This window comes from Molossus molossus, unplaced genomic scaffold (genome assembly GCF_014108415.1).
Source record: "Molossus molossus isolate mMolMol1 unplaced genomic scaffold, mMolMol1.p scaffold_m16_p_9, whole genome shotgun sequence".
In the NCBI taxonomy this organism is placed as follows: Eukaryota; Metazoa; Chordata; class Mammalia; order Chiroptera; family Molossidae; genus Molossus; species Molossus molossus.
Window position 1 is genome coordinate 99,496,590 of NW_023425403.1, and position 26,543 is coordinate 99,523,132.

Sequence of the window (26,543 nt, forward strand, 5' to 3'; positions counted from 1 at the left end):
AAGATATAATCCCTCTATTCCCACATTGCTGAGCATTTTTATCAGAAATGGGTGCTGGATTTTGTCTAATGCTTCTCCAGCATCAGTTGATATGATATGTGGTTTTTTTTTTTTGTCTAATGCTTCTTTAGCATCAGTTGATATGATCATATGTGTTTTTTTTTTAATCTTTCATTTTGTTTATGTGGTATATCACATTTATTAATTTGCAAATATTGTACCATCCTTGCATCCCTGGGATGAATCCCACTTGGTCATGGTGGATCATTTTTTTAACGTATTGCTGGATCTGATTTGTTAATATTTTGTTAAGGGTTTTGGCATCTATGTTCATCAGGGGTATTAGCCTGTAGTTTTTGAAATTAGAATTATGCTGGCCTCATAAAACGAGTTTGGAAGTCTTCTTTCTTCTTGAATTTTTGGAATAATTTGAGGAGAATGGGAGTTAGTTCTTCATAAATGTTCAGTAAAACTCACCTGTGAAGCCTTCTGGGCTCCAGCTTTTGTTTGCTGGGAGATTCTTGATTACATCTTCAATTTCCTTAGTTGTTATTGGTCTGTTCAAATTTTCCATCTCTTTCCGGTTCAGTTTTGGGAGGCTATGTGTTTCTAGAAATTTGTCCATTTTGGCTAGATTGTCAAATTTCTTGGCATATAATTCTATTTCTGTGGTGTCAGTTGCTACTTCTCTTCTATCATTTCTGATTTTGCTTCTTTGGGTCCTCTTTGTTTCTTGATGACTTTAGCTAAGGGTCCATCAATCTTGTTTATCTTTACAAAGAACAAGTTCTCCATTTCAGCAATCTTTTGAATTGCTTTTTCAGTCTCTATGTCATTTATTTCTGCTCTGATCTTTCTTTCCTTCTACTTGTTCTGGGGCTTTCTTTTTGTTTGCTTTCAGTTCTTTAAGCTGTGAGGTTAGATATTCAATTAGAAATTTTTCTTGTTTCCTGAGGTAGGCCTGTAGTGCCAAGAATTCCCCTAACAGGATTGCTGTCACTGCATCTCTCAGATGTTGTGTTGTTGTGTGTTCATTTTAATTGGTTTCCAGGAAATTTTTAATTTCTTCCTTGATCTCCATGGTAACTCATTCATTGTCCAATAACATGCTATTTAGCCTCCATTTTTCAAATGTCTCTGCATGTTCTTGTTGCAATTGATTTCTAGTTGCAGGCCATTGTGATCTGAGAAAATGTTTGATAGGATTTCATTCTTCTTGAACTTGTAAAGGCTTAGTTTGTGTCTAACCTGTGGTCTATCTTTGAGAATATCCCATGTGCACTTGAGAAGAATGTAAATTCTACAATTTTGTGGTGTAATTCTCTGTAGATATCTATGAAACCCATTTGATCTAGTGCTTCATTTAGAGTCAGTGTTTCCTTGTTAATTTTTTGTCTAGAAGATTTATCCAATGATGTCAGTGGGGTGTTATAGTCCCTGCTATGACTGTATTGCTGTCGATTTCTCATTTGTAGTCCTCCAGATGTTTTTTAATGTATTTTGGTGCTCCTATATTGAGTGCATATATGTTTACCAAGGTTATATGTTATATCTTCCTGCTGGATACATTCTTTCAATATTATGCAGTAGACTTCTTTGTCTCTAGTTACGGCCTTTATTTGGAAGTCTATTTTATCAAATATGAGTATTGGTACCCCAGCTTTTTTTCCTTTCTGTTTGCTCAGAAAATTTTTTTCCATCCCTTCACTTTCAACCTATGTGAGTCTTTTGTTGTGAGATGGGTCTCTTATAAACAACATATACATGAGTCTTGCATTCTTATCTAATCAGCTACTGTTTTCTTTTTTTTTTGAATGGAGCATTTAATCCATTTACATTTAAGGAGATTATTGATATGCACTTATTTATTGCCATTTTTGTTTATTGTGGTTATATTTTTCTTTCTGTCTCTTCTACTAATTACAGCAGTCCTTTAAATTATTTTTGCAGTGCTGGTTTGGTGCTAATATATTCCCTCGTCCTGTTTTTTTCTTTTCCTAGGAAACTCTTTATTTCACCTTCTGTTTTGAATGATAGCCTTGCAGGATAGTCTTGGATTCAGATCCTTGTTTTTCATGACCTTGATTACTTCATGCCATTCCCTTCTGGCCTGTAGTGTTTCTGTTGAGAAGTCAGCTGATAGCTTAATGGACATTCCTTTTTAAGTAACCTGTTGCTTATCTCTTGCAGACTTTAAGATTCTCTTTGTCTTTAATTTTTGGCATTTTAATTATTCTGTGTCTTGGTGTGGACCTATTTGGGTTCTTGTTACTTGGGGCTCTCTGTGCTTTTCATACTTGTATGACTTTTTCTTCACCAAGGTAGGGAAGTTTTCTGTCACTATTTCTTCAAATATAGTCTAACCCTTATTCATTTTCTTCTTCTTCTGGAACTCCTATGATGTGGATGTTGTTACCTTTCATATTGCCCCACAGTTCTCTTTGGCGTTCTTCCCGTTTTATTTTAATTGTTTTTTATCTGGTTCTCTGATTAGGCAATTTTTTTCTACCCTGTCTTCTAATTCACTAATCTGATGATCAGCCTCCTCTACTCTGGTGGTTATTCCTTCCAATGTGTTCTTTATTTCTGCTGTGTCATTCTTCATTTCCAAATTGTTGGCTTTCCATGCTTCTACAGCTTTACTCAAGCTGTTGAGCTGCCTCATGATTATTACTCTGAACTTTCCCTCTGATATCTTGCTCAATTTCATTTCATTTATTTCATCTTCTGTCAAATTATCTTTCATTTGGAATTTCTTTCACTATTTTGGCTGTCTCAGTGGGTTTTGGAGCCTGCCATATTTTCCCTATGAATGTTGGTGTTCCACTGGTTGTGGCTTCCTCTAGTGGGTTTGGATGAGTGTGGGAAGACCCTCGTTAAACACCACTGTGAAGTCTTACTTTCCTGGGTAGATATGCAAGTCCAGGAAAGGTTTACTTATCCTCTAGCTTTTTCCCAGAGGCTATTAGTCTCAGTTACTGCTGAGCCTTGGGTTGTAGCCCTCAAGTGATTGAAAACAATCCCTCAGGTGTTTAGGGTAAGAGGATATTCAGAGGGTGGGGCAGATGTTTGTTGGCTGTTAATGAGCCTCAATTTGCATTCCTTTGGCCTGGGCGGGTGGTGTTAAATTCCTCATGGAGGGGCTGTTGCTTTTACTGGGGCTTTAGGGCTCTTTGAGTAAGACAGTTGCTGTCCTATGAGGGAGTGATTCAGCACAAAATTCCCAGTGCCCTCCAAATCCCAATTCTCTCCACACAGTTCCAGTCCAGTCTGCCCTCCCTCTGCCAGAGCCCAAGGTGAGTGGCTGTAGCTAATTTAGTGCTCTATCCAAGCCCTCTGAGCCAGTTTGGGATTATAACCCCAAGGGAGATGTTCACAGGTAATACAGCTATTGTCTGTAGGCTCCCAGCCCACCTTCTCGTACCTCTGTAGTTGCTACCTGGCTTCATTTGGTGTCCTTTTTCTGTCCCTGGTTATATGGGTCCTCTCTAGCTGCTTTTCTGTTGGTTTTCCCCGATAATTTGTCAATATTTTAGTTGTAATTTCAGTTTGGTCTGGGAGATGATCTGTGTAGCTTTCCTTTACTCCACCACAATTTTGGAATTTCCAGAATAAAATATTTTAGAATAATAATACATAAAAATAAAAAAAATATTGCCCTGGCTGGTTTGGCCCAGCGGTTAGAGCGTTGGCCCATGGATCAATGAGTTGAGGGTTACATTCCAGTCAAGGGCACGTACCTCAGCTGTGGTTTGTCCCTGGCCTTGGTCAGGTTGTGCAGGAGGCAACCAGTCGATGTGGCTCTATCATATTGATGTTTCTCTCTGTCTCTCTCCCTCCCTCCCTTCTAATCTATCTGATAATATAGAAAAATATCCTCAGGTGAGGAATAAAAAAAACCAAAACACAAAAAAATAAAAGTAGAAAAATATTTAAATCATTTACTCTAGTCACACCTACTATGGGACTTCCTTATGTCTGAAAGAAAAATGGACCATCCCATGTTCAGCCAATTCTAATCAATATTAAATTCTGCCATATGTTGAACCAAAATCTGCCTCCTTACTTTATCTTTTGCTGTAGGCCTCCTCTCTAGAACAATAGAAAACAAGTGTACCACTTCTGTGCCACTATATCCTTTTAGATAATTGAAGTATTCAACTTCGACAGTTCTTTCCTTAGTGTACTTTTAAAAAAATTTTTTATTTTATTACAGATGTCTCCCCTTTTTCCCCCCACTGACCCCTCCTCCCCACTCTCTCCCCAGTCTTGCTTTCCCCAAACTAATGTCTGTGTCCATTGGCTGTGCATACATGCATATAAATTGGGAAGAGATAAATCCTTAGTGTAGTTTTTAATGTAAATATTTGTTCACATGTCTAATTGACCCAATATATTATTATCTCCATGAAGACAGTGCAACTGTCTTTTAAATCTTAATCCCAAGTAACAAAGTCAGTACTTAATACAAAGATAGTTGAATAAAAGAAGAAAAAAAAGTAGATAGCTGTGGCCTAATTTCCTACTAGTGAACAATTTTGATTTGTCAATAATTTCCTGAAAATGAAGAAAATCAGAAAATATGATCTCTCAGTTTCTTCTAACTGTAATATCCTAATGTTTTAATGTATATAGTCTTTCTCCTGAATACATTCCTGATAAATATAAAATACTAAGCACTTTTATATCTACAGGAACTGCATAGGTCCAAAACAGCCGATAAAGTAGCTTACCTGCATGTCAAAGGGAATATTCCATGACACATTCCATGTCATTCTGACTTGTTAGTTACTATAAGTGAATTTGGTATTATGACTACAGAGCTCCAATTATATTCATGTGAATTTTAAAAAATCATTCATTAATAGAGATTTTGGAGTTATATGCATGCAAGGAATAACAACAGGGTAAGGTGAGATCTCTCAGAGGTGCTAAGGCAGAAAAAAAGGTTGAGAACTATAGATCTTCAATGGTAAATCTCCTATTCATGAAAATAAATTTTTTTTCAAATAAATGTGCTTGATATTTTAAAATATGTGAATCTTTACTAACTAATTGGGACCAAAATATACTTACTTCACTGTGGCACTTAGAAGGAAATTCAATTGTGGCATTAACAGGTTGTCTGGAGCTGACAGATAACGATCAAACTGAACCTAAATGAAACAAAGAAATGTAGAATAAATGCATATATTTCCTAACAGAGATCTCAAATATATTACCATACTTTAAAGGGTTAAATCTTAGGAAAACTCCCATATTTCACATAACAAATTCTTTGTGATCAAAATGAGTTAAAAACATTCTAACTAAACTCCCTAAAAGTGTCAACTTTTAAATGTCACCAATATCTATCTAGCAATACCTACTTTTAAAATTCTGAACCATAGCCATTAATCTCTCCCTCACCAAGCTTTTGTGCAATAATATTAACAAGAAGTAAATTCATCAAACTTCAAGTCTAACTTACTTTCTTAAATCCATTGTATTTGTTAATTATATACTCAACTAATATTTATCAACTCCTGCCATTAGAAAGGTACTATATTAGGTAATATAAATATAATGGTAGGCTAAAGAGGACAGTCCCTAGCATCATAGAGCTAATGGCCTAGTAAGAGAGGTAGTAAACAAATATAATGTAAATAAATACATATTTGCAAACTGCATTAAATTCTATGAAGAAAGAAACAAAAGTACTATCAAGAACATAAATTAGAAGAACAGACATATTCGGTATGGTTGGCAAAACATCTCTGAGGAAAGGACATTTTACTTAACAATAATCATTAAGTAAGTGTGTGTGTGTGTGTGTGGTGGGGGTCCAGGGAGTAGGGATAGTATGTATGAAGGCCCAAGAAAGAAAGACAATGGCTAATAGTTAATGTACAACTTGTATGCTTTTTTAAAGGATTTTAATTCTGACTGTAAAAGCACCAGGAAACCACTGAAGTAAGGGAATGATGTCACTACAGCAAAAAGAATGCAATGGAAGGTTGTAATGGTAGTTGCAGAAACAACAAATAGGTATCTACTACAGCATCTTAGTCTATAAGGGCAATAAAGAGAAGAGGAGAAATGTAAGAGAATTAAAGAGTAAAAATTATTATTTTTTTTCTCACCCAAGGACATTATTCCATTTTTTGTTCAGGTAGAGTGGGAGGGAGAGAGAGGAAGAGAGAGAGAGAAAGAAACATCGACGTGAAAGGGACACATCAAGTGGCTGCCACCTGCATGACCAACCAGGGCTGGGGACAAACTGCAACCAAGGTACGTGCCCTTAGCGGGAACTGAACCCGGGTCCCTCTGGACCGCAGGCCGACGCTCCAACCGCTGAGCCAAACCAGCCAGGGCTAAAGAGTAAAATTTTTAAGATTTGATTAGTGATATGATGAAGGGACTGACTCCCAGATTTTGGAGCTGTATAATTTAATTCACAGTATTATCACAACTCATAACTGTGTAATTTAGACATTTATTTAGTTATTAATAGCTGCATCCTTTACTAGATTATCTCTCTTTTCATCCCAATTCTTAGTATGTTGCCTAGAAAACAGCAGATACTTGGTCAACAACTGTTGAAATAATAAATGGATAGATGCTCTTACTACTGTGCGTTAAGAACACTTGGAAGAATCTGGGATTGGAGGAAGTGGTAAGGAAGAGTTAGAAGAATTCAGTTTTGGAGATAGTGAATTGAAGGGCTTTTGAAGCATCCAAGTGGAGGCAGTGGATAGTAATATATAAAATAAAAGATCACATACAAAACTCAATCAAGATTTTGTTTCTTTAATGACACATAAGACATTAAAGATAATTATTTATTATTTTAATAATTAAGATAATTATTTTTGCCTTGGTTGGGTGGCTCAGTTGGTTGGAGCATCATTGTGTACCCCAAAAGGTTATGGGTTTGATTCCCAGTCAAGGCACATTCCTAGGTTGCGGGTTCAATCTCCAGTCAGGGTGTGTAAGGATGGCAACCAAGTGATGTTTCTCTCACACTGATGTCTCTCTCTCTCTTCCTCTCTCTCTCAAAAAAAATTAATGAAAACCTCAAGTGAGGATTATAAAAATAAAGAATTATTTTCGAAGTTTAAAACAAGGCAAAGAAGAATTTGTAAGGGGTTTAAATATATTTTGTGAGTTTATATTATGGACGGGATATGTGTTGGGTAGAAGAAGAAACAGAGGGAGTACTAACTATGGTTGCTGATCTTTGTGTAGACACATGGCCTCATTTTGGGGAAGTAAATACCTTCAAGTGGAATCAATGGGTAGTATGGCAACTGTATATTTAACTTTCTAAGAAACTTCATTTTAAATAAACCTAAAATTTAGTTGTTTTCATTTATTTTTACTTGAATGTCTTAGAATCCTTTTTTGTTTGTTTTTGCATTTCTAAGTCTTTATGCTTCACATATAGAGGCTATAATTGTTACTTCTATATATGTCTTATATCATGAAATAATGTTCTTTATTCATTCTATTTAGTGTTTTTTAACTCTACCTTGTCTAATATTAATATCATCAGCTATGCATTCTTAGCATTTGTTAGGTATATTGGCCCTATCCCTTTATTTTCAGTTAAATTTCTCTCTGTGAGGTGATAGGTGGGAAATCCCTGGGATCAAAAAAGGCATCTAAGAGAACTATTTATTAAAGTTAAACTATTGTGGTAGTGAATATGAGTATTTAAACACTTAGGGTAGGTTATATAGTATAGTAGTCAAGAGCATAAGTACTGAGTTGAACAGGTTGTTAGGAGGATTGAAGAGTTAACATGAAAAATGCATAGCAGGCACAATAAAGTTAATGGCTATTGTTATTCATACTTGGTATTATTACTAGTAGTGTTATTATTATAAAGCTTCCAAAAGGGATCATCCTATGAGGGCTAAACAAGCATCATCCAATTGAGGAATATATATATATATATACATACAAAAAATATACTTAAGATATGGACACACTGCAAAAAGTGGTGTTTATATAGAAAGGGATGTGGAAGCCAGGTCTTCACTTGAAAGGTAATAATGTGGAGAATAAGATGAGTCTGACTCTAAAGGCTAATATATTATTTTAATACTGGAATCCAATTTCAGATATCATCTCAGGAAGAAGTTGAAGATCACTGACAATAAATAGAAAATCTAGAATGATATACAGCTTAATTTCTTGTATGTGTCCCTCCTGTTTCTCCATTAGATTAGCAGTAAAACTCTGAAAATGAAAAAAATCTAAACAGAAATAAAGAGTCTACTAGAGTATGATAGAATATTACTACAAATGCATGTCTTGGTCAGACCTCCTTAGTAGAAGGAACACATGTGCAATCATTATTATTGGAGCCAGTGTGAATACAGCACATCAAGAGATAAAAAATACCACCAAAGACAAAATAATTAAAAAGAAAAATATATTAAGAATAATGCTCCAAAAAGCAGCACAAGAAATACAGTTAGTTAACTATATGGGAGCTCCCCTAACACTGCCATGTGATTTCTCAACAGAAATTTTTCAGGTCAGAAAGAATTAGCACAAAATATTCAAAATAATATAAAGCCAGGACTTATAACCAAGACTACTCTACCCAGCAAGGATATCATTTAAAATTGAAGGAGAAATAAAGGGCCTCTGAGACAAGAAAAAGCTAAAGCAGTTCATCAACAACCAACCAATATTATAAGACATGTAAAAGAAACTTCTTTAAGAAGAAAAAAACATAAATATAAATAATAAAATGTAAATAAATATGTACCTATTAATAACTACTTTAAATGTAAATGGATTAGCCCCAGCGGGGTGGCTAGGTTGGTTGGTTGGAGTGTAGGTAGTTCTGTACACCAAAAAGGTTATGGGTTCTACTTCTGGTCAGAACACATACCTGGGTTGCGGGTTTAATCACAAGTTAGGGCAACCAATCAATTTTTCTCTCTCACATCAATCTCTCTCTCTCTGTGTCTCTCTCCCTCTCTTCCTTCCTCTCCCTCTCTAAAATAAATAAAAATATGTCCTTAGGTTATAATCCTTGAGGATTAAAAAATAAAATAAGCCCTGGCCGGTTTGGCTCAGCGGTTAGAGCGTCGACCTGCGGTCCTGAGAGACCCGGGTTCGGTTCCCGCTAAGGGCGCGTACCTCGGTTGCAGTTTGTCCCCGGCCCTGGTCGGTCGTGCGGTGGCAGCCACTCGATGTGTTCCTTTCACATCGATGTTTCTCTCTCTCTCTCTGTTCTTCTCTCTCCTTCCCACTCTACCTGAACAAAAAAATGAGAAAATGTCCTCGAGTGAGGATAAAAAATAAAAAATAAAAAAATAAAAAATAAATAAAATAAAATAAATGTAAACAGATTAAGTGCTTCAAACAAAAGACATAGGGTAGTTGAATGAGTAAGAAAACAAGACCCATACATATGCTGTCTACAAAAGATCTACCTCAGATCGAAAGACACAGACTGAAAGTAAAGGGATATAAAAAGACATTTCGTGCAAATGAAAACAACAAAAAAAGCTCAGTTAGTAATACTTACATCAGACAAAATAGACTTTAAAACAAAGGCTACAATAAGAGACAAAGAAGGATAAAGGGACCAATCCAACAAGAGAATATAATCCTTATAACATTTATGGACATAATATAGGAGTACTTAAATACATAAAAGAAAATTTTGCGCTGCTGGTTTGGCTCAGAGGTTTGAGCAGACTGAATGTTTGTGGGTTTGATTCCAGTCAAGGGCACATAACTGGGTTGCAGGCTCGATCTCCAGCCCTGGTTGGGGTCGTGTAGGAGGCAACCAATCAATGTGTCTCACATCTCTCTCTATTCCCCACTCCCTTCCACTCTCTCTAAAAAATTTAATGGAAAAATATTCAAATATTTTTGAGTGAGGATAAACAAACAAAAAAAGAAAGAAAGAAATTTTTGATGGGCATAAAGAGGGCAATATTAATAGTCATAGTAGGGGACTTTAACATCCCATTTACTTCAATGGCCAAATCATTCAGACAGAAAATCAACAAGGAAAAGAGGGCCTTACATGTCACATTTGGCAAGCTAAATTTAATTGATATTCTTCGAGTATTTCACATGAAAACAGAATATACATTCTTTTCAAGTGCATGTGGAACACGAACACTTTCTAGGACAGACCACATGTTAAGCCACAAAACAAGTCTCAATAAATTTAAAAAACTGAAATCATGTCAAGTATCTTCTCCAACACAATGGTATGAAACTATACGTAAATTACAAGAAAAAAACACACACAAACAAATGGAGGTAACATGTTATTAAACAACGAATGTGTTAACCATGAGATCAAGGAAGAAATAAAAGATACCTTGAGACAAATAAAAATAAAAACAACCAAAAGCAGTCCTAAGAGGGAAATGCACAGCTATGAAGGCCTACCTCAAGAAAACAAAATCTCAATCTAAACTTATACCCCCAAAATTAGAAAATGAACAACAAACAAAGCCCAAAGTGAGTAGAAAGGACATAATGATGTTCAGAATAAAAATAAACAAGAGAGTCTAAAAAATAAAATAATAAATCAGTGAAACCAAAGGCTGGTTCTTTAAAAAGATAAACGGTACTTTAAATAAAACTTTAACCAGACTCATCAAAAAAAAAAAAAAAAAAAAAAGGGGGGAGGAAGAAAGAAAAGCCTAGTAAATAAAATCAGAAATGAAATAGGACAATTGAAAACAGACATCACAGATATACAAAGGATTAAAGGATTATAAAAAATATAATATGCCCAGCCAGTGTGGCTCAGTGGTTGAGCATCAACCCATGCACCAAGAGGTTGCCAGTTCAATTCCCGACCAGGGCACATGCCCAGGTTGTGGGCCTGATCCCCAGTGGGAGGCATGCAGGAGGCAGCCAATTGATGTTCTCTCTCATTGATGTTTCTCTCTCTCTCTCTCTCTCTCTCTCTCACTCTCCCTTCTTCTCTCTCTAAAAATCAATAAAGAAAAAAAATAAAAAGAAATAATGTGAACAATTATATGTAAAAAATTAAAAAATCTGGAAAAATGGATAAATACCTAGGAACATTCAATCTTCCAAGATGAAATAAAGAAATCTGGAGAAACTAATAATGATCAGCAAAACAGAAGCAGTGATAAAAAAATTTTTAAAAAGTTTCCAAGAAAAAAAAAGTGCTGTAATGAATAGTTTCTCAGTTTTGGGGTTTTTTGTTTTGTTTTGTTTTGTTTTTTTGGATATTTGGTAAAATTTGCCTAACACCTGTCTTTCTCAAACTATTCCAAAAAATAGCTTGAGGGAAGGAAAACTGCCAAGCTTATTTTACAAGGCCAGAATTATCCTAATTCCCAAACCAGGTAGTAATACTACAAGGAAAGAAAATTATAGGCCCATATCTCTGATGAATATAGATGCAAAAATCCTCAAGAAAATACTAGCAAACCATATCCAGCAATACACTAAAGATGATTCCACCATGATCAAGTAGGATTTATTCCAGGGACACAGGGATGATTCAATATCCACAAATCAATTGATATGACACACCACATAAACAAAGGATAAAAATCATATGATTGTAAGAATAGATACAGAAAGACCATTTGACAAAATCTAGCACCCATTTCCCATTTATGAGAATAATTCTCAGCAAAGTGGGAATATAGAAAACATACCTCCATATTATAAAGGCTATAAATGACAAACCCATAGCCACCATATGCTAAACAAGGAAAAACTAAAAGTGTTTCCCTTTAAGATCAGTTACAATACAGGGATGTCCACTTTTATTCCTTTAATTCAACATAGTATTGGAAGTCTTAGCCACAGCAATCAGACCAGAAGAATAAATAAAAAGCATCCAAATTGGAAAGGGATAAGTAAAACTGTCATTTTAAGGTAACATGGAATTGTACATAGAGAACCCAAAAAAGTCCACCAAGAAACTACTAGAACTGATAAGTATTTTCAGGAAAGTAGCAACAGACTTAAATAAATATTCAAAAATCTGTTGAAATTTTATACACCAATAATAAACTATCAGAAAGGGAAACCAAAAACACAATCCCATTTACAACTACATAAAAAAATAAAACACCTAGGAATAAATCTAACAAAGGAGGTAAAAGACCTATTTTCCAAAAATTATAAGACACTGAAGAAAGAAACTGAAAAAGATACAAATAAATGTAAGCATATGTATACTGTGCTCATGGATAGGAAGAATTAATATCATTAAAATGTTCAGACTACCCAAAGTAATCTATAGATACAATGCAATCTGTATGAAAATACCAATGGCATTTTTCAGTGAACTAGAACAAATAATCCTAAAATTTATGTGCTACCTGATATCCAACTATAGTACTGTTATCAAAACAGTATGGTACTGGAATAAAAACAGAACCACAGATAAATGGAAGAGAACAGAGCCATACCTATATGACAAATTAATATATGACAAAGGAGGTAAGAACATACAATGGGATAAATGGTGCTGGGAAAAATGGACAACTACATACAAAAAAAAAAAAAAATGAAGCTAGACCACTTCTTACACCATATACTGAAAAAAAAAAAAAAAAGGATTAAAGATGTAAATATAAGAACTGAAACCATAAAATTCCTGGAAGAAAAAATAGAAAGTAAAATCTCTGACATTTCTCTTAGCATTATTTTTTCTGACATATCTCCTCCAGAAAGAGAAACAAAACAATAAATGGAACCACATCACACTAAAAGGTTTTGCACAGAAAAGGAAAACATCAACAAAATGAAAAGAGAACCTAATGAATGGGAGAAGATATTTGCCAATCATATTTCTGATAAGGGAATAATATCCAACATTTATGAAGAACTTATACTACTTAACACCAAAAGCAAAAAACAAAACCCATGTAATGCAATTAAAGAAAGGCAGAAGGCCTGAAGAGACACTTCTCCAAAAACAACAACATACAGATGGCCAATGATCAATGTCACTAGTTATTAGAGAAATGGAAATTAAAACCACAATGAGATATCACCTCACTCCTATCAGAATGGTTCTGATCAATAAATCAACAAAAAACAAGTGTTGGTGAGGATGTGGAAAAAATGGAACCCCCTCACGCACTGTTGGTGGGAATACATATTGGTGCAGCCATTATGGAAAACAGTATAGAGGTTCCTCAAAAATAAAAGTGGAACTGCCTTATGACCCAGTGATTTTATTTCTGGGTATACAATGGAAGAAACCCCAAACACTAATTCAAAAGAATATATGCACCCCTATGTTCACTGCAGTGTTATTTACAATAGCCAAGATATGGAACTAACCCAAATGCCCATCAATAGATGAATGAATAAAAGTCATGGTACATATATACAATGGCATATTACTTGGTCATAAAAAAGAAAAAAAAAACTCTTACCACTTACAACAACATGGATGGATTTATAGGGTATTATGCTAAGTAAAATAAATCAGACAGAAAACAACAAATACCACATGATTTCATTCATATGTGGAATCTAAAGAACAAAATAAATGAACAAACAAAACAGGAACAGGCTCTCAGATACAGAAAACAGACTGATGGTAGCCAGAGGGGAGGGTGTTGGGAGCTGGTTGAAAAAGGTGAAGGGATTAAGAAGTACAAATTGGTAGTTATAAAATATTCATGGGATCTAAAGTTCAGCAAGGGAAATATAATCAGTAACAGTGTAATAACTATGTATGGTGCCAGGTGGGTACCTGCATTATCAGATGGGTCACTTCGTAAAGTATATGATTATCTAATTGTTGTGCTATACACCTGAAACTAATACAAAATAATATTATATGTAAATTGTAATTGAAACATAAAATTTTAAACAGAACAATGTTCCGTAAGGACACCTATATTGAAATCCATTATGATGTACTTACCATTGCAGCCTTCAGTGCCACAGAATCTAGGTTGGGAAAATTAGCTAAAGAACCCTAAAAAAAAAAAAGAAAGAAAAAGAAACAAGCTGTAAAAAGCATGCTATGCATTTCAGTTCATTTATAAAATATAATCCATTAGTAAACTGCCCACAATGGGAAATTTAGCTTATTTCCCAAGAACTCAAGTGTCATCTCTTCAACCTCAATTAGAGTAGGGACCATAATTTGTTCATTTTTGTATAAGAAGCAGAAAGGCACTCAATAATATTGGAGGAAGTAAAAAGCATGTATGTTTATTAACAATAGAAAAACCAGGATATCTCAGACTTATTCATAAGCAAAACAAACACAAAAAAAGGCAATGAGGCACTTAGAAATGGTAATGAGACATGGAGGCTTTTGTTAAACTTTGACAATTTTAGATAGTATAAAAACACAACAGAATTGGTTCCTTCTGGTAGAAATTTGCTTACTACTTTATCAAAAGAAAAAATTTAGAACTTGTGATTTTTGACAGCTTCATTTAAGAATTCCTGGGGTTTAAAACAGTCTTCATGTTAATATCATTTATAAAAGTTCTTTGCCTTTCTTCCTTTTTTTTTTTTTTTGTTAATCCTCACCCAAAGACATTTTTCCATTGATTTTTAGACAGAGTGGAAGGGAGGGAGAAAAAGTGAGAGAGAGAAACATTGATGTGAGAGAGAGACATCAATTGATCCTCCTGCATGACCCTGACCAAGGCCAGGGATCAAACCTGCAACCCAGGTAGATGCCCTTGACTGGGAATAGATCCCTCAACATTTTTGGTCTGTGGCCCGATGCTCTAACTGCTGAGCCAAACCAGCCAGGGTGAGAGTTTTCTGCTTTTTAATGAAAGATGTTTACCTAGTTTCCAAGGGTTCCTACCACTCCGTTATCTATTTCTACTGGAGTTCTATAACTAAATAAGATCACAAGCTGGCCCCAGAAGTCTTTACCTTTCCAAAGTAATACATCATGATTTGCTAAATTAAAAAGGGGATGACAACCATTGTTAATTCATACATTCAATTAACTGACAGTGATATAGGACTATAAAAATTTTCCCAGAATGAATATTATGTATATATTTTAGACTAATTTTTATATGTTCTCTTTACTTTTACCCAAACTGTCTGTAATAAAAAGAATACTTTGGAGTTTGGGACACTGGTAATCATCTAAGAACTATAAATGTAGCACCTTAATTTTAGAACAACACTATGAAACACACATTATCCCCAATCTACAGAAGACAAAACAGAGAGACACGTCATTTCCCAAGTAAAAAATAGCTATTAAGTGGCAGAGCCAAGATTCAAACAAAAGTCTAGCTCTAGAACCCATACTCTAAACTAATATATTTCTCTAATTAGGAACATCCACATGCTTACCTGTTCAGGTTTATGTTGCTGTATGGTGTTATAGATGTAACTCAATCCTACTCTAGTTAAAACGTAAGAAGCTTGCTCATTTATAAGTGTGTCCAAATGTGCTTCAATCTAAAATAAAACATGATAAAAAGAAAGTATTTTAAGAGAGTTATAAGACTGATGAGAGTAGAAGTAGACTACTTAGTTTTAGTTCTTCACAATGGGACTGTTCCTTGAAGTGGCTCTAAGACCAGGTTATAGGGCACAGGGATTATTTCTGGAACAAAGGCACTTATTTCCCCTAAAGAGAAAGTCCTTCTACAAAAAAGAGGTAAATTCTTATTTTACAAAATGATAATCAAAGGGGATTCCAAGACTAGCCACTAGACAAAATTTTTGAGTTGCTTCTCAACTCTTTTAAAAGCTGGTAGTAAGCAAAACACAAACAAAACCACTAACAAGCAACAATGTAAAAAAACAGTAAGAATTCCGGGAAGATAAGGGCCTGGCATTCCTAACCTCCTCACTCCCTCACCCTCCCAACATGCCAGAATGACTCAACCAACGAAATATGTATTCTGGATAAGCCTGAAGTAAATCCCATTCGGGCTTATGCAGCAAGTTCTCCTGAGGAGAAAGCAGGTCTGTGACAACAAGGGGAAAGCTGAAGACCCAAAAGAAAGTCCGTCAAAGGTTTCAGGTTCAATAACTGCCTAAGACCCAGCTAGTAGAAATGACTTGTGTGTGCTCATCTGCTTTGGGCTATCTTTGAGAAGTCACCTAATACTAATGGAGGCAGAAGCCACACAAGGCAACTACTGTACTGGGTTGAAGTACTCCCTAGTGGAAAGAAATTTGATGCTCCCTTATTTTTACTAGTACAGGCCTGAGAGTTTGGAAGTCTTCCATCTATTCCTCACCAGAAAGTTCCCTCAGTTTTACCAGTTTGTTTGCCAATGACACAGTATACTACTAGCTGTGCTGTTACCATCTGAATGCTTGCTTTTGCCGGAATAACTCCAATAGCTGACCCTGCTCTCCCTAAAACATTTACAACTGACTTAAAAGAGATGAGTAGGTTCTAATAGGAAACCCATCTGAATAACCAGAACAGGTATCTCTTCCTAAAGTAACACTACTAAAAGACAGAGTATTTTATTTTATTTAAGTGAATGCCCAAGAAAGCAAAATTTGAGTTCTTACTTACTAGATATACTGGAAATCAAAGAAAAACAAGATTTGCAAATAGAAATATTTAATGAAAGAGTTACTGATAAGAACCAAATTAGTATCTGAAAGAAAAATGGAAGAACAGTAACACAGAATAAACATCAGAGAAATAGGTTACAGTCAAGAGGTTTAAAAAGAAATTAGAAGAGCCCTGGCCGGTTTGGCTCAGCAGTTAGAGCGTCGGCCTGCAATCCAGAGAGACTGGGGTTCAGTTCCCGCTAAGGGCGTGTACTTCGGTTGCAGTTTGTCCCCGACCCTGGTTGGTTGTGTGGGTGGCAGCCACTCAATGTGTCCCTTTCATGTCGATGTTTCTCTCTCTCTCTTCCTTTCTCCCCCTCCCACTCTGTCTGAACAAAAAATGGAAAAATGTCCTCGGGTGAGGATAAAAAAAGAAAAAAAGAAATTAGAAGACAGATTCAAGAGATAGAGCCAAATAAGGACAGGAGCTTCAGAATATAAAAAGTAACAGATGGAAAAGTAATAATTAATTAAAGATAATGAAAATCTTTATTGAGCAAAACGAGTTGAATCTTCAGATTCAAATGGCTCTGAAAAGTCCAAGATGAAAATAAGAAAAATAGAGACATACCAAAAAATATCCTGAGAAAACTCAAAGGAAAATGCTTACAAGCTTCCAGATAGATAGAACAGATTACCACAAACAAAAAAGAAACAGATGCCCGGCCAGTGTGGCTCAGTGGATTGAGCGTCATCACGTGGACTGAGAAGTCTGGGTTCAATTCCCGGTAGGGCACATGCCAGGGTTGCAGGCTCAGTCCCCAGTAGGGGGTGTGCAGGAGGCAGCCAATGATGTTTCTCTCTGACATTGATGTTTCTCTCTCTCTCCCCCTAAAAAAATCAACAAAAACATATTTAAGAAAGAAAGAAAGAAAGAAAGAAAGAAAGAAAGAAAGAAAGAAAGAAAGAAAGAAGGGGAAGGGGGAAGGGGAAGGGGAAGGGGAAGGGAAGGGGAAGGGGAAGGGGAAGGGGAAGGGGAAGGGGAAGGGGAAGGGGAAGGGGAAGGGGAAGGGGAAGGGAAGGGGAAGGGGAAGGGGAAGGGAAGGGGAAGGGGAAGGGGAAGGGGAAGGGGAAGGGAAGGGGAAGGGGAAGGGGAAGGGAAGGGGAAGGGGAAGGGGAGGAAAGAGCGAGCCCTGGCCAGTTTGGCTCAGCGGTAGAGCATCAGCCTGCGGACCAATGAGTCACAGGTTTGATTCCGGCCAAGGGCACCTACCTAGGTTGTGGCTCGTCCCCTGCCAGGGCTGGGGTCACGTGGGAGGCAACCAGTCAATGTGTCCCTCTCATGTGCGATGTTTCTCTCTCTCCTTTTCTTTCCTCTCCCTCCTTCCCACTCTATCTGAAGATAAACAGAAAAATATCCTCAGGTGAGGATTAAAAAAAAAAAGAAAAGAAACAGACTAGCTTGGATTTCTTACTTGAAACACTAAACAAAGCTAAGAGTAGAATAAGAGTAGAAGAAAATTAACAGGATTAATAGAATAGGTCTGGAAATCAAGGATCTTTTAGTCAACAAGGTAAACGGCTACTTTGCAGGGGCCTACTAAACCATGTCCTCTAATATCCACATCCTTGTGTAGTCCTTTTGCATACTGACTGTGGGCTGGTCCATGCCACTAGCACTGGTCAACAGGCTATCAACAAGCATAATGTAAGTGCAGACTTAAGAATCACTTACACAGTGGGTCTGTTCCCTTGAAATGCAAAACAAATGTCTATGAATATTTAAGAAATGCAGGTAATTGGCAATGAAACAGATTGATGAACACTTGAAAAAGATCTTGACAAAATATCTTGAAAAAGATTTAGACAAATTGAAGAAGTTATAGTTGAATTAGTGGTAATTACAGTAAAAACTAATTTTTTAAAAAAAGAATTGAATTAATTTTATATAAAACATTATGCACGAAAGAAAAATTAATCATACTTCATATTTCCTTTTTATTAATTTATTTTTGTTACAGATGTTTTATATTTTTTAATAAAAAATATCATAAATTTAGATGGATCACTCATTCCTCAGAAAACCCCAACCTTTACAAATGAAGTTTTAACATAGTCACTGCCAAATTCTTTATATACTGTGCTAACACAGCATTCGGAGCTTTTAAAAAACTGTATCTACCAATAGTTCATATCTACCACTATTTCAAAACCAAAACCCAAGTATTTCCATAAATTTTCTACAAGGCTTTGTTTTAGCCATTTTATAAATACCGAGGTGGTACCATTTGGTTTAAGGACTAGAGTGATTGGTGTAACAAATTGTAATGTTTTGCCTAGCACTGGTTTACACACAAATAAAAATGTATGTCTTCTGTAACACCTTCTGCACTAGCCTTACAGCTTGAAAAAAACAGCATATTATTATTCACAGTTCAAAAACTGAAATCTGCATACAGAATAACTGTTCTAATTAATCAGAAAAGCTTTATTGTACCATCACATACTACGGTTTGAATATACTATCTTGTTCTGACTCCTCAAAAAGAAAACTGAAATACCGAATGTGTGTGGGGGGTGGGCTACCATCAGACTATAACAAAGAGTTTAAAGGAATTAGGGTATAAAGCTAGTAACTGAGATCATATATAGAAAAAAGATTCCATCACAGTGAACAGTCATTTTACAGCAAAATTAACCTGAAACTGTAGCATTTCCAGACGTCTGTCAGTAAACTCAAATAGAGCTAATGTTGTCTTCATCATATATAGTGAATTAACCATGAAAGTAGCCATGTCAGCTGTGCCTAAATTGCTGGCTGATACAGTACACATCTGAAGGAGAGGATCCAAGACACATGATAAAACCTATAAGTGAAAAATAAAATAAAATGTATTCTTTAATTCCCAATCAGTGATACAGGCCTGGGTTAATGACACTTCAGAATTAATGCTAAACTAATTTGAAGGGGGTCAACTTATAGAATAGTATAAGAAAAAAGATTAAACGGTCTAATAATCAGAATAGTTTTTAAAATGAGCATCATTGAATGAGTACTTTTTAAATTAAAGAGGACTGATTTAATATTTGAAGGAAAAATCAATGAGGTCTGTCAAAATATATGTCATAAAATACCAGAATTTTAACAGAATTTACAATGAAGGAGTACAGTCAGCTCTCGTTTATCGTGGTTAATCAGTTCCAGACTTTACCACGATAAATTAATTTCTGCAAAGTAGGATTCTTTATTTTATTGATAAAACTGCAATAGAGTGAAGACACAAAAGTCGAAGCACGAAGTGGTGAGGGACGACTGTAATAACCAATGATTAAAAATAAATTTACAACATACCTGCACAAAATCAGCTTGACGGGCATCTAACGGTACTACTGAAGAATCATGAGATGCCAAAACTTCACGCAACAACATAAGTGTCTGATTTAATGCAGAACTTGGTCCAAGATCAGGTGGTGGGAGTTCAACCTAAAAGAAGGCATGGTTTGTCCACTAAATTTTAAGGTATAAATAAATGCCAGTTCACAATAAAGTACATACAAAAGTTGTAAAGCATTGGCTAGCACATTAGGAAATCAATAATTTAGCAATAGCTTATTATATATTATCCTAATCAACACAGAAAGTGACACAAAGTTTTTTGTTAGATTATCTCAGAATTAATATATCACAATTAGAAGAATTTGTACTACTAAAGTTTTTAAAAAACGTGAGAAAATTTAGTGTTCATTGAATTGTGTAATTATATTTTTATACGAATTTGAAATGGCTTACTGCTTTGTTTTTTAGGACAAGTTACAAGGAAAAGCAATCAAGAGACAGCACTTCCTAGCAATAATTGAAAATTATCACCCAACCTAAGGCCCAAATCTCAAAGATTTTTGTTCTATACATATAGGTTTGGGGTCTAGGAGCCCATCTTTCAACAAACACCCCCGACAATTTTCAGGAGACTAGTCCATGGGCTACCCACTTCTCAGAAATAGTATAAAATCTTGGGCTCTGGAGTTAAGATTAACTTTACATTTTGTTTGTTTTTTAATTAATTTATTTTTGTTACTAACTTTACATTTTGGATCTACCACTTACTAGCTGTAAGTCCTTGTAAAAATTATTTAACTTCAGTTTCAGAGTTATTCTGTAAGAATTAAATGGAATTGTTGCATCTGAATTAATAAATAGAGTACCTGGCACTTACTAACTGAAATATATGCCAAGTTCATTATCCCTACTTGCTATAGAAAACCAACAACAGATTTGAGCAGGCAGAATAAATAATTAGTGACTTCAAATACAGGTCAATTGAAATTATACAATCTGAGATACAGAAAAAAAAAGAAACAAATTAAAAGAGCCTCAGAGACATATTGGACACTATTAACAATATAAGTAAAATAGGAATCTCAAAAGAAGGAGGGGGTTCAAAAAGAGTATTTGAATAAATATTGGCAGAAGACTTCACACATGTGATTTGTAAAAATCTATCTAAATTTCTAAGTTCATGCATTCCCAGCAAAATAGATTTAAATAGATCCACATTGACACACATCATAATCAAACTGTCAAAAGACAGAGAATATAAAAAGTATTAAGAGAGAGAGCGTGTTATGAACAAAGGACTCTCAATAAGATTAACAGCTGATTTCTAATCAGAAAACATGGAGACCTGAGGCAGTGATTGAAACATGCAAGGGCTGAAAGAAACAGATTGTCAACCATGAATTCTATATTCAGCAAAATTATTCAAGAATGAAAGATCTCAAAACGCACAGAAATTCTTCACTAACAAGCCTGCTCTACAAGATATTAAAGGGAATCAATCTTTCAGGCTACAATGAAGGGACACTAGACAGTAACTCAAATTCCCATGAAGAAATGAAGAACACCAGTAAATGTTCCAACATAAATAAATATAAAAGACAATATGAATGTACTTATTGTTCGTAACTCCCTTTTTTTCTCCTATCTTATTTAAGAGACAACTGCATGAAGCAATAATTATAAATCTATGTTGGTGAACACACAATGTAGAAAAGGCATAATTCATAACAATACAATGAAGGAAGAGGAAAACGAAACTATAAAGGAGCAAAGCTTTTGTCTATTATTGAAAATAACTAGGTATTAATCAAAATTAGAGAGTTATAAATCAAGATGTTAATTGTAATTTGCAGGTCAGTACTCTAAGAAAATTAACTATTCATAAACACATATACATATACATATTTAAATAAATAATAAGGGAATTAAAGTAGCAAACTCGAAAATACTTAACACAAAAAACAGTATGGAGGGAATGAGGAACAAAAAACACTTAAGAAACACAAGAACAAATAAGAAAATGGATTATATAAATGCTACTTTACCAGCAATTAAATAAAATGTAAATGAATTAAATGTGCCAACCAAAAAGTAAGTCTGGCCAATGGATGAAAAAAAAAAAAAAAGAGGGGTGTGAGAGAGTGTGAGTGGATGCGAAGGTGGACAACCAAACCCGAGCAGTGGAGAGACTCACACCAGAAGGTTCCTGTGCTGTGGAAGGAAATAGCCAGCTACCATGGTAAGCAGCCCTTCAGGGCTCTTCTCCTTGCGCCACGGGGAGGTCCCACCATTTTGGAAAATCCGGGGTCTTCCTAGGAAGGAGGCAGTGGGAGCGGCTAGGGCCCTGCAACCTGAGCCCACCAGTGCACCTGGCACCATCAGACCAGTGGACACTCTGTGTCAACACAGACCAATGCACAGTAGTGGAGCTCCAAAGGTGCCGGTTGCAGAAGCCTTGGACAGCCCGGAGACCAGCACCATCCCCCATAGTAGCAGCCCTATCAGAGTTGAGATATACTTCCAGCAACAGAGGCTGGGGAGCAGAAATCCATCCCCAGGCAACAGAAGCACAGACCAGCAGCTGAGACCCATCCCACAAAACTACAAAAGTTGAACAGGAACTGAGCCCCACTGGGCAGCAGCACTCCCCAGCCTCTAGCAGCTGGACCTGGGGCTCCACAGAGGCATGTGCAGTCCAGTAGCTCACAAGTTCAATGGGAAACCAGAGCCCTAGAGAGAATGCTGCTATCCACCTGCCCACCTAAGGGAACTGCAGGGTGCTGCAGCACCACAGAGGACTGTGCTACACAGCAGGGACTGCGCAATCTAGTTATCCACGAGGTGTGTGGGTGCTGAAGCAACAGAGAGGCCTGCAGGACCCAGAAGAAACGGAGCCATCCAGTTACCCGGGGGATCTGTGGGGTGATGAAGCACCCAGCAACCCATAACATAGGCATAGAGCTAGGTCTCCAAAGGGACTGTGTGATCCAGTTACCTGCGTGACCTGCAGGATGCTAGGGCACCAGGAAGGCCTGTGCAACCCAACTGCACACAAGATAGACACAGAGGATGTAAAAATGGAGGCGGAGAGAATAGAAGCTATGTGGAGGATCATACAGGACCAAACGGGAATTAAACTAGACAAATCCTCAGAAAAAAGCAACAGAAGAGCAGTAGGACAGGATCATGCATGTAACCAGGGACATTGATAGGATCTGCAGAGGTGAGAGAGGGTGGAATGCTAGGAGACCACGGACAGCAGCAGTCTTAGCTGTAAGCAGTACCTTGGGGAATAAAGACCGAGCCCACTCCACAGTGCAGAGAGCCAAAACAGAGCTCTAAAATAGCCACAGCCACTAACCTGGGTTACGGCAGAGTGAGGGCAGACTGTGCTGGAACTCTGTGAGGACAACCGGGATTTGGAGGGCTTAGTTGTGACCACAAAGGATGGAGGCCAGTGCAGTCTTTCCCAGAACTGTGGGATAAAGCAGCGGCCACCCCACATTGGAGATTCAGCCTTTCCCAGTTGAGGCAATGAAATGCAAATTGAGGCTCATTAATAACCAGCCTCCATCCCACCCTCTGGAAATGTTCTTATGCAGAACACCAGGGCTACATTCCAAGGCACTGAGTAACTGAGACTACTAGCCACCAGGAAAAACTTAGAGGATAACTGAACCTTTCCTGGGCTTGCAAATCTACCCAGGAAAGTAAGACTTGACAGTGGTGTTTAATGTAGGCCCACCCAGGCTCATCGAAACCCAGCAGAGGGAGACACAAACAGCAGAACACCAACACCCACAGGGAAAATTTGGCAGGCTCCAAAACCCACTGAGATAGCCAAAATGGTGAAACAAAGAAACAAATCCCATATGAAAGAAAAAGATAACTCCATTGAAGATGAGATAAATGAAAAGCAGTTAAGCAAATTATCAGAGGTAGGGTTCAGAGCCATGATCTTGAGGAAGCTCAACAGCTGAGTAAGGACATCAGTCAGCACCATGAGAAAAGATATAGAAACATTGAAAACCAACCAAGTGGAAATGAAGAATGACATAGCAGAAATTAAGAACACATTTGGAAGGACTAACCAGCAGAGTAGAGGCATCTGAGGACTGAATCAGTGTATTAGAAGACAGGGTAGAAAATAATCAACCAATCAGAAAACCAAAAGAAGAAAACAATTAAAGAATAGGAAGATAGCTTAAGAGAACCGTGGGACAACTGGAAACATAATAACATTTGCATCAAAGGAGTCCCTGAAGAGGTAGAAAACAGACAAGGGATAGAGAATATATTTGAAGAAATAGTGACAAAAATCTTTCCTAACTTGGTGAAGGAAGAAGACATTAAAGTTCAAGAAGCACAGAGAGCCCCAAGTAAGAAGAACCAAAACAGGCCCTCACCAACACACATAAAAATTACAATACCAAAAATAAAAGAAAAAGACAGAATCCAAAAGGCAGCAATAGATAAGCAACAGGTTACCTACAAAGGAAACCCCATAAGGCTCTCAGCTGATTTCTCAACAGAAACACTACAGGTCAGAAGTGAGTGGCATGAAGTAATCAAGGTCATGGAAAACAAAAATCTGAATCCAAGACTACTCTTATCCAGCAAGGCTATCATTCAAAATAGAAGGTCAAATAAAGAGCTTCCCAGACAAAAAAGGCTAAGGGAATATAGTAACACCAAAACAGCACTGCAACATATGCTAAAAGGACTGTTGTCATTCGTGGAAGAAATAGGAAGAAAAATATAACCACACTAAACAAAAATGGCAATAAATAAGTACATATTAATTATCACCTTAAATGTGAATGGTTTGAATGCTCAAATAAAAAGACACAGAGTAGCTGACTGAATAAGAAAGCATGACTCACATATATGTTGTTTACACGAAACTCACCTCACAACAAAAGACTCACATAGGTTGAAAATGAAGGGATGGATAAAAAAAAAATCTTTCAAGGAAACAAAAATTTAAAAAATGGTGGGGTAGCAATACTCATATCTGATTATGAAGATTTCAAAATGACGGCCAAAACTAGAGACAAATAAGGCCACTGCATAATATTGAAAGGCTCTATCCAACAGGAAGATATAACTTGGTAAACATATATGAACCCAATTTAGGAGCACCAACATATATTCAAAATCTTTTGCAGGACTTAAAAGGAAAAACCAACAGTAATACAATCATAGCAGGGACTTCAATATCCGGCTGACATCACTGGATAGATCTTCTAGACAAAACATTAACAAGGAAATACAGACTCTAAATGAAGCCCTAGATCAAATGGGTTTAATAGATATCTACAAAGAATTAGACCCCAAAACCGCAGATTTCACATTCCTCTCAAGTGCACATGGGACATTCTCAAAGACAGATCACATATTAGGGCACAAACTAAGTCTCTACAAGTCAAGAAGACTGAGTTCATATCAAGCATCTTCTGAGATCACAATGGCATGCAACTAGAAATCAATTGCAACCAGAACGTGCAAAGACATTTGAAAACATGGAGGCTAAATAGCATGTTATTAAATGATAAATGGGTTACCATGGAGATCAAGGAAGAAATTAAAAACTTCCTGGAAACCAATGAAAATGAACACACAACAACACAAAATCTATGGGATATAGCAAAAGCAGATCTGAGAGGGAAGTTCGTAGTACTACAGGCCTTCCTGAAGAAGCAAGAAAAAATTCTAAAAGACTATCTAACCTCACAACTTAAAGAACTAGAAAGCAAACAGACAGAAAACCCCAGAGCAAGTAGAAGGAAGAAAATAGTATATATCAGAGCAGAAATAAATTTCATGGAGACCAAAAATACAATTCAAAGGATCAATGAAACAAAGAGCTGGTTCTTTGAAAAGATAAACAAGATTGATGGACCCTTAGCTACACTCACCAAGAAACAAAGAGGGAGAACCCAAAAACACAAAATCAGAAATGAAAGAGGAGAAATAATAACTGTCACCACAGAAACACAAAAGATTGTTAACAGATATTATGAACAATTATACCACAACAATATGATCGAAATGGACATATTTCTAGAAATACAGTCTCCCAAAATAGAACCGGAAGAGATACAACACGTAAACAGACCAATAACAACAAAAGAAACTGAAGAGGTAATCAAGACTCTCCAGTAAACAAAAGCCCAGGCAATGATGGCTTCACGGGGAATTTTTCTGAACATTCAAAGAAGAACTAATACCCATTCTCCTCAAACTATTTCAAAAAATTCAAGAGGAAGGAAAAGTTACAAACTCGTTTTATGAGGCCAGCATAATTCTAATTGCAAAATCAGAAAAAGACATTACAAAGAAAGAAAACTACAGCCCAATATCGCTGTCGAACATAGATGCCAAAATCCTGAACAAAATACTAGCAAATAGAATCCAGCAACACATCAAAAAAATTATTCACCATGACCTAGTGGGATTCATCCCAGGGATGCAAGGCTGATACAATATTCGCAAATCAATAAATGTGATACACCACATAAACAAAAGGAATGATAAAAATCATATAATCAGCCCTGGCCAGTTTGGCTCAGTTAGAGCGCTGGCCTGTGGTGCAGAGAGACCCAGGTTCGGTTTCCGCTAAGGGCACGTATCTCGGTTGCAGTCTGTCCCCGGCTCTGGTTGGTGGTGTGGGTGGCAACCACTCAATGTGTGCCTTTCACGTCAATGTTTCTCTCTCTCGCTCTCTTCC

At 36.5% G+C, this 26,543-nt stretch overlaps 1 protein-coding gene across 2 annotated transcripts in view; it reads right to left on the reverse strand.

Moving 5' to 3' along the window:
• The window catches only part of COG6 (component of oligomeric golgi complex 6), a 147,646-nt gene that overhangs the window by 23,644 nt on the left and 97,459 nt on the right, over positions 1-26,543 (reverse strand). For both annotated transcript variants that reach the window (XM_036249983.1, XM_036249984.1), the window contains 5 exons: positions 19,829-19,960; positions 19,176-19,343; positions 15,310-15,417; positions 13,898-13,951; positions 5,077-5,156 (listed from right to left, as the gene is read on the reverse strand). In XM_036249983.1, coding sequence (XP_036105876.1) covers positions 5,077-5,156; positions 13,898-13,951; positions 15,310-15,417; positions 19,176-19,343; positions 19,829-19,960 — 542 coding nt within the window. The remainder of the gene's footprint in view (positions 1-5,076; positions 5,157-13,897; positions 13,952-15,309; positions 15,418-19,175; positions 19,344-19,828; positions 19,961-26,543) is intronic.